The sequence below is a fragment of the Geotrypetes seraphini genome, chromosome 2 (assembly GCF_902459505.1).
Source record: "Geotrypetes seraphini chromosome 2, aGeoSer1.1, whole genome shotgun sequence".
Classification (NCBI taxonomy): domain Eukaryota; kingdom Metazoa; phylum Chordata; class Amphibia; order Gymnophiona; family Dermophiidae; genus Geotrypetes; species Geotrypetes seraphini.
This window is the reverse complement of record NC_047085.1, coordinates 159,862,936-159,884,464: the sequence shown is the minus strand read 5'-3', so window position 1 is coordinate 159,884,464 and position 21,529 is coordinate 159,862,936. Positions and strand designations below refer to the sequence as shown.

Here is a 21,529-nt window from a genome sequence, read left to right as displayed (position 1 = left end):
TGGAGTAAAATGGATAAACGTATTACGTTTCAATTCACTAAGGAACTGATTCTATAAAGGGCACCTAAAATTAGATACCTAACTTAATTGGCAAAATACCCTTTAGCCCAACTCCCCATCAGGTCTGCTCACCATTGTGTAAATTCTGGCTCACTAGTTCCACTGATTCTCTCCAAAGACCCAGTGTAGAGATCTCCTCCCCCTCCCCTTCCCTTGAGTTTAGCTCCTCCTTCCTGTGCCTAAAGCAGCTTTCTCATTATCTGGAGTCCACCACTGCCTCTACAAAAGAAGGGGGAGCATGGAGAACTATATAGGGGCTAAACTCTGAGAAAATCCACATACTGAGCTATCCTTCTGGCTTTGATACAAGTAATTTACAACTTTTTAGAATCCTGAAAAAATTGAGATGGTTGGCAATCGGCACATCTGACTGGGTCCCCTAAGCTTTTAGGCCCAAGACACATGCCTACTTTGCCTATGCCTTAATTCTAATGTTGTATTAGCTATTTCCTTCTGATATTTAAGCCACACTGAACTAAGAGGTTAAATGTGGGATACAAGTGTCATAGTAAAATCATCCACTTAGCCTCCCAACTCAGATCACTGTAGACTATGCCACTTTTTTCTAGTATCTCAGTATAAGTGACCTCCACCACTTGTCTTAATTCATTTAAATAATGCTTGAGATCTCGAGGAACAGAGTAAGATTTACCACTCCCAAACTGCTTGGCTGCTGAAGTTTCAGATTTAGCCTCAGAGACTGTCTTATGTTTTGGAGTCACATGGTGCAAGCCTCCTCGACGCCCAAAATGAGTAATTAACTTTATTGCTTCTTTCAACTTAGACTTCTGAGCCATGATTGAAGTCCAAATAATCAAAGGAATGCAAAATTCAGACAGCCACTAGCAAGGTTGATGCACAGGATTAACAAAAAAAAAAAATATAAATAAATAAATAATAATAATAAAGAGGCCGAATGGGAGCCAGAGAATTAAGCAGCCATATCCCAGGGTAATATCATATCCTTTGCTTTTTTTGTTTTTGAAAAATAAAACTTCTATATTCAAGGTTCCTTGGCCCAGGAGCATATTTTTTCTTTGCCAAGTTGAAGGCTAGCATTCACAGCAGGAAAAAAGGAGAGCTCCAGGCCTTGTTAAAAGCCTACCTCTTTGAGAGTGCTTTCAACTCCTAACTCCTCTCACCTTATATGTCATGTCTGTCTGTCTAAGTTAGACTGTAAGCTCTTCTTAGCAAGGACTGTCTATAAATGTCAAAATGTATAGCGCTGCCTACGCCTTTTAGCACTATATAAGTGATAAGTAGTAGTAGTGGCCCATTATAGCAAATATGCACTCCCTAGCTCAGTGACATAACCACAGGTGATCCCAGGAGGACAGGGGCTCAGATTCACTCATCAGTGTAGCTGGCAGGGATCCCCAATTCCTTCTGCTAGTAGTCCTGGCTGTTTGAACACGATGGTGCTATGTTCCCAGGTACTCTCACACATGCTTAGTTCATGTGTGGCGTGCCAGCACTGGCAGCTAGGAGTGCATCTATCAACTGCCACAGTATTCAGACAACATAGGACTGCCAGTGGAAGGTGTCTTCACCTAGTAGGGCTTGAGGATTTCTGTCGGCCAAGATATTAATTTGGTGGTGGGAAAGGGGGCATGGAGGGTAGGCAGCTGAGGCTGTGAGGAAAAGCATGGCCCAGAAGTTACCTTTTAGCTATACCACTGTCCTAGTATGCATTTGTTAAGGTAGTGTATTGCTCACAGTGCACGCTCTTACATAGAAAAAAAATATATAGAAAAATTCAGAAAAAGAAAAGCAGATAAAGATCCTATGGGCTTATCCAGTCTGCCCATCCACACCATCTATTATCCCTTCCTTTCCCCTAGAGATCCTATATACTTGTCCCAAGATTTCTTGAATTCATGGAACAACCAGAAGGCAAACTATCTGAATTCAGCACCCTTTCTATGAAGTATTTCCTCAGGATATTTTAGAGTTTTTCCCCTTTCTCCCTTCATCCTATGCCCCTCTTTCCAGAGCTTTCTTTCAATTGAAAAAAACCTTGCCTCTTTTGTATTTATGTCATGTAGAAGGGGGTACTGAAAAGTTCTCAGCCCAACCAACATCCTAAATTCTGAGAATTATTTTGCCACTGTAGCTGAAAAGAGTGTTATTTTATTTTGCAAAATGCCAATTTGCATAATCGTAATGCTATGTTTTGACATTGTTTCAGATCACTGATTGAACCATGTTAACAAAAAGTGTGGAATTTTCAAGTATGGAACTCTGAGCCGTCATGAAATTCCTATTCCTGCAGAAAAAAAAACTCCAAAGGAAATCCATGAATATATGATGCAAACATTGAGGGCCTGATTCTTTATAGGACGCTGGTTTTTGCAACCGCATAAGCGGCTGAGAATCGCACGCCGACATCCTATACAGAATCGTATCTGCCCTAAGGAATAGATACACAACCCCACATAACCAGCCTGAATCTCTAACCGGCGCTTATGTCACAGATGCCAGTTAGAGAATTGCACCTGATCTTTTGCCCTCAGCTGAGCGGGTGTAGCAAGGAACCCCCTACAAAGTCGGCCAGCAGAAGGGATGCCCACTCCCTCCCACTGGAACCCCTGACCCCCTCCCCCCTGTGAACTTGGCTGGCAGGAGGAATGCCCACTCCCTCTCGCCAGAACCCCCATACCCCCCACACACAAACTCGGCCAGTAGGAGGGATGCCACGTATATTGAACTTAGGGGTGAATATGTGGAATAACTTGTAAGTTTCATGGTTCCATGTTATTCCCTTCTTGGTTGAGATCCTTCTCGTAGGTATTAAAATGTCTCTATCATATCTCCCTCTTCCATTTTTCTTCCAAAGTATACATATTGAGATCTTTAAATCTGTCCCCATATTCTTTATGTTGAAGACCACTGACCATTTTAGTAGCCTCCCTCTGGACTGACTCCGTCCTGTCTATATCTTTTTGAAGGTGTGGTCTCCAGAATAATATTCTAAATGAGGTCTAACCAGAATCTTAGCAAGGAAGAATTTCTATGGTGACAAAATCACCAGATCCAATAACCAGAGCAGCACATTGTTTAACATCTGGCGCTCCTTAACCTCTAGAGAAAACAAAAAAAAACCTCTGTGGAGTGATGATGTTCCTAAATGGACTTTATTTGAAAGTGTCAAAGTTCCAAAGGTACACTGAAATCATCCACATAAAATAATTCCATCCACATAAAAAATAAATCATCCACATAAGAGCCTTAAAGGACCTAGTCCGCTAGGGATACAGGACCCAACACGGTCCGCGTTTTGACAAAAAGTCTTCTTCAGGGGTCCTATAAAGGTGAGTACATGGGAAACAATTGTGTGGTGGCTCTTATGTGGATGATTTATATTTATGTGGATGGAATTATTTTATGTGGATGATTTCAGTGTACCTTTGGAACTTTAACATTTTCAAATAAAGTCCATTTAGGAACATCGTCACTCCACAGAGTTTTTTTTTATTTTCTCTGGATTTTCTTCTTTGTGGATATTTTGGGGTCAATTCCTTTTGTTTTTTGCTCCTTAACCTCTACAAATGACTCCTCTATTCTCTCCTCCTCTCCAGCAGCGGATAACCTAGCAAAATTCTTTAATGAAAAGGTTGCTACTATATGAAGCTCTTTTCCATCAGCAGTCACTTACAATTCTCTGGTGCCCAGCGACACTAACCCTATCCCAGTAGACAGATCCTGGACAGTCTTTGAGCAAGTATCCGAAGCCCATGTCTCTAAACTGTACCACAAATTAAGATCCTGCAAATGTGCCCTGGACCCGTTCTCTTCCTACCTATATGAGAAAATTCCCGCGCAGGCTATTTCATCTCTCACCAGACTTATCAACTCAGCCTTACTATCTGACCTATTTTCTGTACAAATTGGACACATTGCCCTGACACCACTACTGAAAAAAGCTGATCTAGACCCATCCTCCCCTTCCAGCTATCGTCCTATAGCAAATATTCCACTCCTGACCAAAATGCTCGAGGCTATTATATCCACTCAGCTCTCATCTTACTTAGAGAGATTCTCCATTCTATTACCTTGCCAATATGGTTTCAGACCTAATTTCAGCATTGAATCCCTGCTGGCCTCTTTAATCTCAAAGATTCAACAATTCACTCTTGTAATAAGTTTGCCATCCTACTACAATTCGACCTATCTGCAGCCTTTGATGTTGTCCACCACAATATCCTAATTTACCAACTCGCTGAGATAGACATCGATTCCACAGACTTAGACTGGTTCTCAAAATTTTTAAGATCCCGCTCTTACACTGTTAACATGGATGGAACCATGTCTTCTCCATGGAGACCGCTATGTGGTGTTCCCCAGTGATCACCCCTGTCCCCTGTTCTTTTCAACATCTATTATTCCAAAAGCATCTGAAAACCTGGCTTTTCTCCAAAACGTAAAGCTAGCTATCCTCTTCATAACCTCTAATTTCTTATTATGTCCTTCCCTCATTTATTGAATTACCTGTAAACTGTGCCGAGCTCTATCTTTATGGAGATGATGTGGTATAGAAACTTAAGGTTTAGTTTAGTTTATAGAGAGGCTATCACCTCTTTTTTTTTTATGTCCCTTCCTCTCCATATGCACCCAAGCATCCTTCTAGCTTTTACTGTCAACTTTTCTACCTGTTTGGTCACCTTAAGTTCATCACATAGGATCACACTCAAATCCCACTCCTTTTTTTGTGCACAAAAGTTCTTCACCCTCTAAACCACAGATGTCAAACACAAGGCCTGTGGTGCGAATCTGGCCCACCCGGCTGTTTTATGCGGTCCACGGTGCAATGCGGCATTTTCATTGCCGCACCTGGGTGTTTTATCTTCTGGCCGGCTCCCGCCTCATTTTCATAGTATGCTCAAAACTGAAGGCAGTGGCTCCTTGAGCATCCCGCACCTCATCCAGAAGCATTCCCTTTGACGTTGCGACGTCAGAGAGAAGGCTTCCGGTTCAGGTGCAGGACACGCTTAGGAGCTGCTGCCCGCGGCTTTGAGCACACTGTGGAAATGAGGAGGAGGGAGCTGGCCAGGACAACAATCTGTCAAAGCCTAAATGGGAACGAGAGCTTCTGGCTGGCCTGATCACCTTTGGACATACTCTCAGAACTTACTTCGTCTCCCAAGGCTGCATTGACACAGAAAACATAAGAGCACAGGTACCTGGGGAAGGCCCTCATTCTTCTAATGAAGCCCATTTCCCCTTCACCTTTCCACCAGGTTTGAACACATGAAACATCAATGGCTACTAGGATTTCACAATTCATAGCCTAATCATGATTAAAGAGCTGAGAAAGCATGTGTGTAGTTGTGATGGAAGACAGATTCTAATGAAGTATAGAAAAGATTATGGCAAGCCTGCACCTGTGTAGTTTAATTTTGTGGTTAACCAATTTGTGTTGTTAATAAGATTATATTTTGTGTATATATGAAAACTGAATGGAAAAAATGGTGTTACAATTAGTACTATTATGGGAGCGGAGTCTGGGGAAGAGATTGGGCAAGATCTGGCCCGCGACTTAGCCTGTGTTTTAGATTTCGGCCCGTTAATGTGATTGAGTTTGACACCCCTGCTCTAAACTGTACTGTTCCCTTGGGTTTTTGCATCCCAAATACATGATCTTGTATTTTTTAGCGTTAAATCTTAACTGCCAAATTTCAGACCATTCTTCAAGATTTGCTAGGTCCTTCCTCATGTTATACACACCATTAGAGGTGTCTACCTTACTGCAGATTTTGGTAATATCTGCAAAAAGACAAAATTTATCAGACAGCCCTTCAGCAACATCTCTTATAAAAATATTAAGAATCAGAAGAACAATATTAAGAACCATGAACTGAACCTTGTGGCACACCACTCATAACATATTTTTCCTCAGAGTGAGCTCCATTTACCACCACCCTCAGTCGCTTTCCACTCAAGCAGTATCTAATCCGGGCAGTCACTTTAGGGACCATACCGAGGGCACTCAGTTTATTTATTAGTTGTCTCTGTGGAACGGTGTTATAGGCATTGCTGAATTCTAAATACTACACATCTAGTGCTCTCCCTCAATTCAACTTTCTGGTCACCTAATCAAAGATATTAATCAGATTTGTCTAATAAGACCTGCCTCTAGTAAAGCCATGTTACCTTGGATTCTGGAATCCACAGATAATGACCATCCAGCCTATCCAGTTTTCCCATCCACACAGTCTACTACCCCTTTCACTCCCTCATTGATCCTACATGCTTGTCCTATGCTTTCTTTCATTCAGATACAGTCTCTACCACTTTCACAAGGAGGCTGGCTGTTCCATGCATCTGCCACACTTTCCATAAAGAAATATTTCCTTAAATTACGCCAGAGTCTGTCCCCTTTCACTTTCATCCTAATCTCCCTCATTCCAGAGCTTTCTTTCAGTTGAAAGACTTGCCTCTCATGCATATATGCCACATAAGTATTTAAATGTCTCTATCATATCACCCCTCACTTGCCTTTCTTCCAAAATATGGCAGCATTTTCCTATATATCTTTCATCTCCAAGTCTGCCCTCTACCTCAGTCAAACAAAAATTCTCAGAAGCAGGGAATACTCAAGTGGTTTTTAAACTCTTGCCTTATCTTAAATGTTGGGAAGCTAAAATGTATGTCTCCAATGGATACATCAGGCCAAACAATGGGCAATGTGCTCCTGTTTCTTGCAAGCTCTGGTTAGAAAAACCATATTCTGTAATATAGTATATTTATTATGGCAGTCAGAATCTACATAAACAGAAGGCTTGCCAAAAAGAAAATCAGCTAAAGGGAACCATGGAGAAGACCAACTTACGTTTCACATTATGTTTTTTGCATCTTATAAGTTTTTTGACATTACTTTCAACACTACCTTGGCAACCTCTCTAAACATTTGTTAGTTTTAATTATCATCACTATCCTAATTTTAAATGCTTTCTTCTCTAACCTATTTCTAATATAGTTACAATAAGTATCACTAAAATACGCAAATATGTCAGCTCCCAGTTTTGCTCTACAACAGCAACTCAGGAATGTTGTTTCAAATATACTGTGAACAGCCCTGTTTTTTCCCCTCTGATTTTTCCATGTGGGGCTTCGTCTGGTGACCTACTTGCAAGCTGTCTGCGAGCCACTTTAGCTGCCAACCCCTGGGGCTTGAGAGCTGCTACATTAACACACAGGATTGGCTGCTGACGCAGAAAAACTGGAACACTGCAGAGACCATTGAAAAAATAAGCAAGGTCGGTCAAAAGCAGAAACTGAAACTTTAGGTTTTCTGCCAGTTTCTCCAATTATCCTTAAATTCATCCAACACAAATGATCTCAGCTTCAAACTTGAAGACTCTTGGAAAATACTGCTGCTGGAGAATAAAACTGAATAACAAAATAGCATTAAAAAGTATTAATATGTTTATTGTCAAACAGCATATTTTGTGTTGTTGAAAAACAACAAAAAAGAAACAAATGTAAAGAAACCCTAGAAATCAAACCCCTGAGCAACATTTGTACTGCAAATCTTTTTACAGAATTTTGAAAACAGCAAAAGCAAAAAAAAAAAACAAAAAAAAAACCATAAGCTAAAGAGTACATAAACAGAAAAAAAGATGTAACAAAGTAGAGGACTATTAATGATTTCTATTTAATGTCTGCTCTAGATGTTATCATATTGTAGACTAGACACATTAAACTTAATCCTAAGCCCCATCAGAAGCCAATGTAATTTCTGCAAAGGTGGTGATGTCTGCATCCCCTTTGTGATTTCTGTTTAATCATTCATTATATCCAAATACTTAGCAAACGCATGTACCGCATTTTTCGCTCCATAAGACGCACCTGACCATAAGACGCAACCTAGATTTAGAGGAGGAAAAGAAAAACAAAACATTCTGAACTAAATTCTCCCTGCCGGGCTCTGCATCCTGTCCCCCCTCCCTGCCAGGCTCTGTACCCTGCCCCCCACCATTCTACCTCCCAGTACTTTTAAATTCCATCCCAGCCCCCAATCAATCATCACTTTTACATACCCTCCAGCACATTTAAATTCAATCCCAGCCCCCCCAGCACCTTTAAATTCTGACCCAGTACCCCCCCAATCAATCATCATTTTTACATACCCCAGCATATTTAAATTCAATCCCAGCCCCCCAGCAGCTTTAAATTCCGACCCAACACCCCCCAATCAATCATCAATTTTACATTCCCCCCCAGCACTGTTAAATTCCATCCCAGCCCCCCAGCCCCGTTAAATTCCATCCCAGCCCCCCTACCCCCCCCCCAGTGGTACCTTTAAATGTTGGAGGTCGGTGGACGTCTGCCTGCTGCTTGTCAGGGCCCGCGGCGCACAAGTTCACTAATGCCTGGACACAGACACTTCCCTAATTGGGCCAGTCGCTGGTGCTTTGCAGGGCTGCTGCCTGCTGATTACCAGCACATCGGGGCCAGCGGCGCACAAGTGTGCTGCTGCGTGGGCAGGCGCCACTTCTTGATGGCTGCCTCAGTAGAACTGAGACCTTGGGACCAAGGACAATTTTCCTGTTTGCACCCCCCTAACGCTGGCCCTGACTGGGGCCGGCATAGTTAAATTCATTTCTGTTGCGCTGCCAGCATGTGCAAGTTGACGACCACTGCAGCCGCAGGTGCTATTGTTGCCATCAGGTGAGGGCCCACAATAGAAGGCAAGGGGGCCCCTTGAAGCCGTGGGGCCCGGGGCAGCTGCCCCCATTGCTCCCTTTGCTCCTCCCTAACATCGGCCCTGTAAACCAGTATTAGGCTCCAGTAAAACCAATGGAGTCTATGAAGATGGCCATGATTTACTAGATCAAATGTTGCTGAAAGATCCAATGATAATGGAATGATTGTGTCATCCTGGTTAAGGGATTGTAGATATATATAATTAAACCTAAGACAGCAGTTTTCTGTACTATGTGGTTTATGGAATCCTGTCCGATTGAAATAGTATTTATTTTCTCCAGTAAAAGTGAGTGGCATAAAATAGGCTCAAATATAGGCAAAAAAAAAATGGCAGATCTAAATTTATAAGGAAAAATTAAGCTCCTAAATTAAGATGAATTTTCAGCTGCAAACTTAGGCTCCTAAATTGGGCTGAAAATAGGGCACAAATAGCTGCTCAGCCTTTTTTTTTTTTTTAGTATCAGGGCCTAAGTATTTAGCAATAATGTCAAAAAGGCATACCCCTCGCAGGTGTCCTTATACTGGGCTCCAATTTATTATTGAAAATATCAACATGGAAAGAGGTGAAGCGGTACAGGTTAAGAAATAGGATGTTTTCATTCATGGCCTTCATATAGTGGAATAAGCTACACAAAGAGACAAGAATGGAAACAGATTAGAGATTTTGAAAGCTGGTTCAGACCTATCTGTTTTCAACAGAACAGGCTGAAGGACAAGACCTAGGTTTATGAGAATTGTGTTTGGAGAATTTCAGTCAAAGAGATATGACCTGGGCAAAGGGCAGCTGAGAATTGTAGGGTTCTCTTTAATATGTTGGTGCTTAAACATATTTTAATGTTTTTTATGAATGTTTTAATTGTATATTACATGCTCAATGTTTTGTGAATATTTATGGTACATGAAATTTTAATATAAAAATGCTTAGGGGTCCTTTTACTAATGCGCATTAGCCGTTTTAGCGTGAGCTAAATATTAGCGTAAGCTAAACGCTAACGCGTCCCTTATATCCTATGGACGTGTTAGCATTTAGCGCATGCTAAAACAACTAGCACACTTTAGTAAAAGGACCTTTTAGTAAGTCATATTGGGTCACAGTGCACTGAATGGGGATACCCTATCCTATAGTTATTCAGTTTTCAAGATTTGTAGGCCTGTGCTTGTAGGCCTTTGAAATATTTGGTTATGAGGATACTGCAGATTCCTGGAGTCAGGCAGGTTCACTTTGCTGAGGCAAGGCGTTAGGCTTTCTCAGTTTCTGCAGAACTGAACAAATTACCAAATGAGCTAAGGTTGATAGCAGATCCTATAGTTTTTTCGGAAACATCTAAATGCATGTATTTTTAAGCAAGGTTATTGCTGAAGAATGCATTGCTCACTTTTTAAGTTAATAACCTCCTTAGCTGTTGAGTTCTGCCTATTTGTTTGTTTTGAAAATTTTTATGCATGTTTCTATATAACTCTTCCAAACCATGGCTGATGTGGAATATAAATCTTTTTACAAAAATAAATTTAAATACTCACATTGCAAGACTAGCTACCTCCCATTACAGTTGGCAATAACTTATCATTCTTTACTCCACACTAGAAAAGCTGAACTTGTGACTTGGATTGACCTCCATGAAGATGGAATACTGGGCTAGATGGACCATTGGTCTGTCCCAGTAAGGCTATTTTTATGTTCTTATGTACTGTTCTAGGATTGACTCACATCACTACAGTTCTTAATCCAAATCCATGAACTCAAGTATCAACACATAATGACAAAAAAAAAATGAATTACAAGAAGCAATTTAGGCTTCCAAAAGGAGGTCCTGCATTTGTGTTCTCTTTTTTCAATATATTAACTGTCCTCCAAGATAATAAATATAAACTGTAGGCTGGGACCCAATACAATAACTTGAAGACAGATGAGTAAATTACAATCAGTAATTAACTTTGGAATTCATTGCCAGAGAATGTTGTAAAACCAGCTAGCTTACGATGGGTGTTTGATAATTTATCTATCTACCTCAGTAGCAAAGAAAAGAGATTACAATTTTTTTTTTCAATATAATCCTCTGGTAGCTCCATACACTTCATCCACTTTTCCTGCATTGACTTTAACCCCTTTGAAAACTTGAAAATCACAGCTTCCTCGATATCGTCATCACTTGAAAACCGCTGTTCACAGAGAGATTTCTTCAAAACTCGGAACACAAATTAATCTGAGGGAGCCAGGCAAAGACTGTAGGGTAGTTGTACCAGTGCTTCGTCGTGAAGAAGTAGCATGCCTGCTACGAGTTTTCCTCATCTTTTCTCCTTGATTGACTCCCACAAAGCGATCATTGTATTGGCGTAACTCTCCCCAGTTACAGTTGTCTTGTGTGGCATGAGCTCCAGAAGCAAAAGTTCTTCATCATCCCAGAAGCCAGTTGCCATGACTGTTGATATTTCTGTCTAGAATTTTTTTGGGGTGGGGGCTGACTTGTGCTTCCACTCCATTGACTTCATTTTGAACTCAGGATCACTGTGATACACTCGTCTCATTTCCAATTTTCAAAAAATGATCAAGAGGAGAACTGGGCAACTACAGACCTGTGAGTCTTACATCTGTCCCTGGAAAGATGGTTGAAGCACTGATTAAAGATAGCATAGTCCGGCACTTGGATACACACGACCTGATGAGAGCCAGTCAACATGGCTTCAGGAAAGGGAAATCATGTTTGATGAATTTACTTCAATTTTTTGAGACTGTGAACAAACAAATTGATAGTGGAGAACGGGTGGACATAATATATTTGGACTTCCAGAAAGCGTTCGACAAGGTTCCACATGAAAGACTTCTCAGGAAACTACAAAGCCATGGAATAGAGGGAGATATACTAAGATGGATAGGCAAATGGCTGGAGAACAGAAAGCAGAGAGTGGGCATAAATGGGAAGTTCTCAGACTGGGAGAAAGTGACTAGCGGTGTGCCCCAGGGCTCGGTACTTGGGCCCATCTTATTTAACCCTATTTAACCCATCTTATTTAACCCTAATTGTATTACTTTATAACCAAATTGTAATTCATTCCTAATTTTCCCTGTGTTTTTGATTGTATGTGTAATTTGACTTACTATTATGTTTTAGTAGATTCGGTACTTGTCATTTAAGTTTGTCTTCCTTTACTTTGTAATTTTTATCACTTTGTACATCGCTTAGAATTCGGATTAGGCGATTAATCAAATGTCATAATAAACTTGAAACTTGAAACTTAATATTTTCATCAATGACCTAGAAGAAGGAACATCCAGTGAGATCATCAAGTTTGCAGACGACACAAAACTATGCCGGGCAATCAGATTGCAGAAGGATAGCGAGGAACTTCAGAATGGCTTGTGTCAGTTAGAGAAATGGGCAGAAAAAAGGCAGATGACGTTTAATGTGGAAAAGTGCAAAGTAATGCATTTAGGCAGAAAGAACAAGGAACACGAGTATAGAATGTCAGGTGCAACTCTGGGTAAGAGCGAACAAGAAAAGGACCTAGGTGTACTGATAAATAGGACCCTGAAACCGTCGGCACAATGCGCGGCAGCGGCAAAGAAAGCAAATAGAATGTTAGGCATGATAAAGAAAGGAATCACGAGTAGATCGGAGAAAGTTATAATGCCGCTTTATAGGGCAATGGTCAGACCACACTTGGAATACTGTGTCCAACATTGGTCTCCCAACCTAAAGAAGGATATAAAACTGCTGGAGAAGGTGCAGAGACGAGCAACAAAGCTAATAAAAGGTATGGAGAATTTGGAATATGAGGAATGACTTAAGAGACTGGGATTGTTCTCCCTTGAGAAAAGGAGACTGCGAGGGGATATGATCGAGACTTTCAAAATACTGAAAGGAATCGACAAAATAGAGCAGGAAAAAAAATTATTTACAATGTCCAATGTGACACGGACAAGAGGACATGGACTGAAGCTAAGGGGAGAAAAGTCCAGGACAAATATCATGAAGTTCTGCTTCACGCAACGAGTGGTGGACACCTGGAATGCTCTCCCAAAGGAGGTTATTGCAGAATCCACCGTTCTAGGATTTAAAAGCAAACTAGATGCACATCTTCTTACGAGAGGCATAGAGGGATATGGGTGACTAAAATTACGCCAGGTGTACACTTGGCTGGGCCTCCGCATGTGTGGATTGCCGGACTTGATGGACCGAAAGTCTGATCCAGAGATGACAGTTCTTATGTTCTTATGATTTTTCACCCTTTCCAAAAGTACAAAACCAGGGGACACTCAATGAAATTACATGGGAATACTTTTAAAACACACAGAAGGAAACATTTTTTTACTCAAAGAATAGTTAAGCTCTGAAACTCATTTCCAGAGGAGGTGATTACAGTGGTTAGTGTAGCTGGGTTTAAGAAAGGTTTGGACAAGTTCCTGGAGAAAAAGTCCATAGTCTGCCATTGAGACAGACAGAGGGGAAGCCACTTCTTGCCTTAGGATTGGTAACATGGAATATTGCTACTATTTGGGTTTCTGCCAGATACTGTGACCTGGATTGTACCATGTTGGAAATAGAGACTGGGCTAGATGGACCACTGGTCTGGCCAGTATGACTGTTCTTATATTCTTATAACTTGTCCTGCTCCATATCTCTTTTTTTTTTTCCTTTGTTTATTTTGAAGGCATATTTTTACAATTTTAGTTTTGCTAAGGTTGCAAAATTATATGTGCTCTGGAAATTTTTAAGGGAAGCACCTGAATGCAACACCTTGAAATTCTACTGAAAAGGCTAATCTGAATCCAAACCCATATCATCCAGGTTCTCATATAACACCTGCAAGAAGTTCTGGTATCAGATGAGTTTGTCAGTTTACTTAGATTTGCAGAACTGTATGAAATTTCAAAAACTGCCAAGTTCTGTTATCAACGGAATAATCTATAAATGTATAGTATTGCCACCTGACAGTAACTGACACCATTAAAGCCTTGAAACAGGAAAACAAGAGAGTTTGACATTAAAAAGATTCTACTATATGACAGGAGATTTATTTTTAAAATTTATAGGTAGATTGTGAGCCTGCCAAGATAGTTAGGAAAAATACTTGAGTACCTGAATGTAAAAATTGCCTTAATGATCTTGCGAAGGGCAGTACCTTAATAAACAAACATATAGAGGCAGCATTATCTAATCACCTATTAAAAGCAAAATTTAAAAAAATAAAAATCTAAAATAAAAAATATAGAAGTAAAAGACAACATACATGCTAGAAGATAAAAACATAATGAAATTAATTCAATGCCTGTTCTGCTTAACTATCCCTTCTACATTATAATTAACACAAGGGGTTATGAATAGGCCTGAGTTAAAAAAAATACATCTTCAACTTCTTTGAAATGTTTCTATATGAATCATTTGTAATACATTTGCAACCTTTCAACACTATATCAATCTTATAATTAATCAGCAACACAAACTGTATATCATAGGCCTACAACCTATGACAAGCCCCAAATCAGTAAGTGCACAACATATTGGTTCAATTTAAATGTTAAACAACAAGGCCGATAAAGCCAAGTGCTATAGTACACCAGCATGTATGGGACTCCATGTTGATTGTTCTCTCCCAGTTCTAACCTGCTGAGTTCTATCCATCAAAAAGGATTTAAACCACTGGAATATATTACCTGAAAACCTAATTTTGGCTAGCTTCTCTAACAGCCAAATATGATGGATTATATCAAAGGTGGTTGATATAGCATCAAAGCCTGTACACATTTTCAGCCAGACCAACAATTTGATAGACACACAGGGCTTGATAGACACAGGCGGTCTTATGTATGCCCTTGATGCACCTGAAGAAACAAGTTAGACTCCTGGAAGGCAGAATACTGGAACTAGAGGCACTTCGAGCAGTGAAGGAGGAGGACAGAGATGCAGACAACTTCAAGATGGAGGACACTACTGAGGAAGAAGTCCAGGAGTTAGAGAAGTTCATTGAGGAGGCGTACAGAGAGGCCGTGGAAAATCACCAGCAACAGTGGAACTGCCGGGACATACCCACAGTGAGTGAGGACCACCTGGAGCACAACCACAAGGAAGAAATGGGTGACACAGCAGCAACACCTGGAAACAGCGAAGGGAACCCACAGGAAGATGCAAGACATCACCAGATTGAGGGAAGATGGAAGTACACAGAGGACACGGACCTATGGCTGAAGAGATGGGCGTACAACAAGGACACGGACCTATGGCTGAAGAGATGGGCGTACAACAAGGACACGGACCTGAGGCTGGAGAGGCAAGAGAAGTCAGAGAGGACAGCAATCATCGTGGGGGATTCCATCATCAGGCAAGTGATAGCAGGAGGAAGACAGGATCGGCTGGTGACTTGCCTACCGGGAGCCAAGATAGAAGACATAGTGAGCCGCATCGACAGGATCATCGACAGCGTGAAAGAGGAAGATACAGCGGTGGTGATCCATGTGGGAACTAACAACGTGAGCAATAGGAATTACAGCAGGGAAGTATTGAAGGAACAGTTCTGGATGCTAGGAAGGAAGCTGAAGACCAGATCACCAAGGGTAGCGTTCTCGGAGATCCTGCCGGTACCCAGAGCAGGTGAGAAGAGGCAAATGGAGCTGCAAGCAGTCAACACGTGGATGAGGCGCTGGTGTGAGGAAGAAGGATTCCACTTCGTGCACAACTGAACGATGTTCTGGGGGAAGAGCAAGCTATACAAGAAGGACGGACTCCACCTCAGCAGAGATGGAACGAGGCTTCTGGCAAACAACATCAAGAGAGAAGTTGAGAAATTTTTAAACTAGGAAGAAGGGGAAAGCCGACAGTCGACCGAGTGAGAGAGTCGATGGTTCAGGAACTGGTATACCCGGAGGATACCGTGCACAAATATACCGGAGAAGACTCACCAGATCTCAGGCAAGACAGATCTAAAGGGACACAAGAGGGAAGGAAATGCAAGAAAGGAACAGGCCACATACTCAAGTGTATGCACACGAATGCAAGGAGCCTAAGGAACAAGATGGGTGAATTAGAAGCTATGACACAAAAGGATAACTTTGACATCATCGGCATCACGGAAACATGGTGGACCAAAGAAAACATCTGGAACAGAATTGTAACACTGAAAAGGTTAACTCAAAGTTTTGTTTAGTTTGATCAAAAAGAACCCTAGTGAGATAACTTTCCTCTTGCATACGTTTCTGCTGTGAACAAGTAGATATTCCTTCTAGCAATGGAGCTACTGCAACCACAGTAGCCCTCCTGAAGTCTGCACCATCTGCTTCCTAGTCCTCTCATTATATTTTGGACCAGACCGGCAAAGGACAGTGTCTTTGGTCAAAGGGTCTGGCCAATAAGTCATTTTCATCTGACAACTCAAGGACTTGACTGTGCAGGCTGCTCCAAGGACTAAGACAATTCAGTACAGAGCAGCCCTAAACCCAGGATTCATTCACTTGTGGACTTGACTCAACCCTTATCGTCAGTGAAAAAACCAATGTTGCTTACCCGTTACAGGTGTTTTTCACAGATGGCAGGACAATAAGACATACAATCACTCTCATTTCTCCAAGAGTTGTCTCACTGTTTGGCACTTTGGAAATGAGGACCTGAGCACACTGCTGTATTTGGGAAAGGGCGGTGGATGCTCAGAACTTCACATTAAAGTTTTGAGCTCTGGGGGAGTAGCTTTGTTCTGGTGTTCTCAAATGATACCATCTACTTGTGTGCCTTATCCATCTTGCTGTTTACAACAGATGAGCAACATTACTGTCCACACCCATTCCCCACCCTATAACAGTCTGCACATGAATTAGTGCTATTAGGGCTTGAGTTCAGTAACTGCTGCCCAGCTACTAACACCTAACCAGTTACTACACTTTAGTAAAAGAGTCCCTTAAAAGAGTCCAGGAAAAAGACCACTTATCTCCACCTATTCGTGAAAGCTGGTAATATGAAGAAACCAAGGCCACCTTTACTCACCGGTTGCAGGGCGTCGTCCTGCCTCCTGCTTTGGCTCTGCCTGTTAATGAAGGAGCGAGTTGAGAGTTTATAATGGTTCAGCAAGCAGATAATGACTACCACCATCACCGTCACCACCACGATTATAATGATTATCTGAACAAATTCCAATTCAGCTAAAACAGAAACAGAAGAGAACAAAGTAAACAAAGTAAAACTGCATTAGAACAGACATAAAACTCTTTTTCCACACACCCCACAAAAAAATTCCAACATGCACTGAAAAGAACAAAATTTTATTGCTTTAATTAATTATCCATTTGCATTGATTTCTCCAAAACAACACTGGAATTACACATATTTACAGCAGGAATAACTGTACGTTACACCCTGAGATGGATTAACTAGAATCAAATTTCACCTGTTCAACTACTTGGGAACACATTAGAACACAAACCATATATCTAATCTAATCTAATCTAATCCTTAGGTTTGTATATCGCATCATCTCCACGTTTGTAGAGCTCGACGCGGTTTACAGTAGGAGAAATAGGAAGGAACTACAACAGAGGGTTAGAGATAGAAGTGGGAAGAAAATTTACAGGACTTGGGATGGCAAGATATAAGAGTTTCCTTGATTCCTAAGTTGGAGGGAGACTTACATTTTTTGAGAAAAGCCAGGTTTTCAGATGTTTGCGGAAAACTTGGAGAGAGCTCAAGTTCCGAAGAGGGGAGGTAAGGTTGTTCCAGAGCTCAGTGATTTTGAAGTGGAGGGAGGTCCCTAGCTTTCCTGTGTGGGAAATGCCTTTTAGCGAGGGGAAGGATAGTTTTAATTTCTGGGAGGATCTGGTGGTATTAGGGTTTGAGGAATTCCAAGAAAGAGGGATAAAGGGAGGGAGGATACCATATAGGATTTTGAAAGTTAAACAGGCGCATTTATAGTGGACCCTGGCGATTATCGGAAGCCAGTGGAGCTTGGTCAGGAGCGGGGAGACATGGTCAAATTTACTTTTAGCGAAGATGAGCTTGGCCGCGGCATTCTGAATCCGTTGGAGTCTGTGGAGGTTTTTCTTAGTTAGGCTTAAGTAGATAGAGTTGCAATAGTCCAATCTGGAGAGGATGATGGATTGGACAAGGAGGGTAAAATGTTTTTGATGGAAGCAGGATCTAACTTTCCTCAGCATGTGAAGACTGAAAAAGCATTTTTTACCAAGGATTGGAGGTGGTCATTGAAGGACAATGTGGAATCAATGATGATGCCCAAGACCTTGCTCGAGAACTCAAGCTGCAGAGAGGAGCCAGAGGGTAGTGGGATGGAGGTGGGTAGGTGATCTAGTTTTGGACCGAGCCAAAGAAGTCTTGTTTTGGACTCATTTAATTTCATTTGCACAGTGTGGGCCTAGGATTGTAGGTTCATTATACAAGAGGATATGTTCTTAGACAGGTCGGTGAGGTTCTAATATATCACAGTTTTCTTGCCACAAATATAATATAATTAAAAAGAAACGACAAAAGAACAGACAGTAATAATCCTAACTATATGGGATATTTTATTGGCAGATTACAAACTTTCAGTTCTTTCAGATAAGATATAGAGAGAGTAATTTTATTACAGAGCTCCTAGGTTGATAAGGGCACAAGGGGCTGGACTGAACAGCGCCAATTGGCATGGTTGTCATTCAACCCCTAGGCACCATTTAGAGAATCATGCCTAGTAACACCTAAGTGAATTTAGGCATCGCTAGGTGTCCTAGACATAGGCGCCACTCCATTAGACCAGTTTTTCCCTCACCTAATTTGACAGCACCTGTGTTGGACGCCTAACTCAACCACTCCTATTCTTCGCCCATAACCATGCCTACTTTTTCAGATATTGAAAATGTGAAATGGATGTCACTTCCACACCCCTTTCTATAGACTCACACTTGTCAAAAGTGGCATATTATTACCTATACTACCCAATCAGTTTTACAATTTGTATTCTCCCGAGCATAAATTATTCTTTAAGTCTGAGGGTCTCGCCAATAGTGACCCTCAATTGTTTTATCGCACCATTGGCAATGTTGACATCTCACATATGTACCCTGTCTATCCTCCAAGATAACTTGGGAATCGAGCACTTGCCCAATAGTTCTGCCCCTTGTATATGCAAACATAGGTAATTCATTAATGCCCCTCAATGATCTCAAAAGAGGCCAGTAGTGTCTTATAGGTGTAATGACTACCTTAACTGCATCAGAAAAAGGTAGAATACATATTAATTTCTTACATTCTCCTAATTCTCCTTGTTCTGAACTCTCCTTGTCCAAAAGTAATAGTTCACGTTGAGCATATTTAGCCCGCAAGTATGCTTTGTGTATGGACCTCTCTGGGTAACCCCTCTCCCTAAATCGAGTTTTCATGTCCTCAGACACCCTTTTAAATTCATTTAAATCTGAGCATATTCTACGTGCTCTCGAAACTGACTAATCGGGAGGCTATATTTAAGCTTGTAAGGGTGAAAACTAGAGAAATGAAGCAAATTATTCCGCGTTACAGGTTTTCTATATAATGTAGTTGATAAATGGCTTAACTCCTTCACAATTTGAATGTCCAGAAATTCAATACACTTTTGACTAAATGTAGCTGTAAACTGTAGGTTAGCCTCTCTAGTGTTAATCCATGCAATAAACTCCTGAAGCTCTTGAAATGATCCCTGCCATTAGAAAAAATATGTCATCAAGGAAGCGTTTCCACATGAGAACATACGACTGGAACATCCTAGAAGGGTAAATCTCTCGCTCCTCTAATTTTCCCACATAGATGAAAGTCCGGTCCTATTTGAGGGATTCTTCACATCTGCTAAGGATACTAGATGAATATAGGGATATTTCGGATGATATATGGATGGTGACGTTAGATGTGGTGTCCCTCTATACAAAAATACCTCAAAATGGAGCTTTGGAGACCATTATAGAAGTATTAACAGCAAGAGAGGGACCACAAAGGATCACAACTGACTTCTTGACTACTTTGGCAAAATGGATGATTAAGGAGAATTACTTCACATTTCAAGGAAAATATTACCATCAAATTCAGGGGGTAGCTATGGGGGCAACTCTAGCCTCCTTGGTAGCTACCCTCTATGTGGGAAAATTCGAGGAGTGAGAGATTTACCCTTCTAGGATGTTCCAGTCATATGTTCTCATGTGGAAACGCTTCCTCAATGACATGCCAATTAAAAAAACAATAACTACGGGGTCCTGAACTTAGGTGGCTACAATTAATATGCCTAGTGGTACTTAATATAGGTGTCCTATATAAAATCAGGGCCAATGTGCCTTTTTTAAAATTATTATTTTGCTTATTTTATAAAGACACGTGGAGAGGCATAATAAAAAAAAACCGTCTAAGTCCTTTTTTGGCCTAAGGCCTTAAACGTTTGAAAGCAGAAGCAGGGAAAATGTCCATAACCAAAAAAAAACGTCCTTTTTTTGATAATGGCCTGCCTCTACATTCAGATGTTTAAACGCCCAGACTACCACTACGTCTACACTTATCCCCCCACGACTGCTACACTTATACCCCATAATGAACCAAAAAATCGCCTAAGCCCCAAACGTCCAACACAAGGGCTTTTAGGCGAAGGAGGAGCCAGTCCTTTGCCTAAAATCTGGATTTTGTAACCGGTGTCTGTCAAAAACAACACCGGTTACAGAATCCCCCCCACCTTAAAAAAATCCGGACAGGAGGGAGCCCAAGCCGTCCTGGCCCACGGCACCCCAAACCCCTGACTATGTTCAGGGCAAGAGCCCAAGCCGACTCCCTGACAGCATCGGGGCAAGAGGGCACCCGCGGCATCCCCCGATTATGATCAGGCCAGGAGGGACCCCAAGCCCTCCTGGCCTCTCGTCCCCCACCCCCCTACACGATCGGGCAGGAGGGAGCCCAACCCCTCCTGCCCAGGCGGACCCCCTACCCCCCACTACAATATGGGCAGGAGGGATCCCAGGCCCTCCTGCCCTCGACACAACTCCCCCTCCCAACAACCGCCCCTCTGAACCCCCGATCGGCCCACCCCGCTGAACCGCAACCCCCCGCCGACCCCACCCCCAATCCCACCCCCCATACCTTTGAAATGTTGGTCAGATGGACGGGTGCCAAGCCCACCCGTCCGGCAGGCCAGCCGGCTCCAGAATGGGGCTGGATTGGCCCAGGCGGCTGAAACCCTGCCCACAGGTGGGGCTTAAGGTGCCTGGGCCAATCAGAATAGGCCTGGGAGTCTTAGGCCCCTCCTGTGGGCGGGGCCTTAGGCACATGGGGGGCTTGGCACCCATCCGTCCGGCCAACATTTCAAAGGTATGGGGGGTGGGGGGAGTCGTGGGGTTGGAGTGGGGTCACGGGTTGGTGGGGGGGCCAATCGGGGGTTTGGGGGGGCGGTTGTTGGGGGGAGTTGTGTCGAGGGCAGGAGGGCCTGAGATCCCTCCTGCCCGTATTATAGTGGGGGGCGGGGGGTAGGGGTTCCGCCTGGGCAGGAGGGGTTGGGCTCCCTCCTGCCCGATCGTGTAGGGGGGTGGGGGTCACGGCAGTTCGGGTAGAGGAGTGATGGCATCGCAGTAGGGGAGATGAGGCATCTCTACTGCCGCGCTCATTGCTGTAGGGGGTAGGCAGGTTGCTGGGGCCGCTGAGCTGATCGCAGCAGCCACCATCAGCTCAGCGGCCCCTTTTTCGGCACTTAGACCTGTGTTGACTTCGTCTAAGTCAAAAACGTATTATGTGCCGACTAGGCAACCTGCCTAAGGTTTTGGTTATACCTGCTGCACGCCTAGGTGTAG

General features: G+C 42.3%; 1 protein-coding gene across 5 annotated transcripts in view; it reads right to left on the bottom strand.

The window, feature by feature from the left end:
- The window catches only part of LDLRAD4 (low density lipoprotein receptor class A domain containing 4), a 766,771-nt gene that overhangs the window by 20,401 nt on the left and 724,841 nt on the right, over positions 1-21,529 (bottom strand). For all 5 annotated transcript variants that reach the window (XM_033934148.1, XM_033934146.1, XM_033934145.1 and 2 more), the window contains one exon: positions 16,737-16,891. In XM_033934148.1, the coding sequence (XP_033790039.1) occupies positions 16,737-16,891 (155 nt within the window). The remainder of the gene's footprint in view (positions 1-16,736; positions 16,892-21,529) is intronic.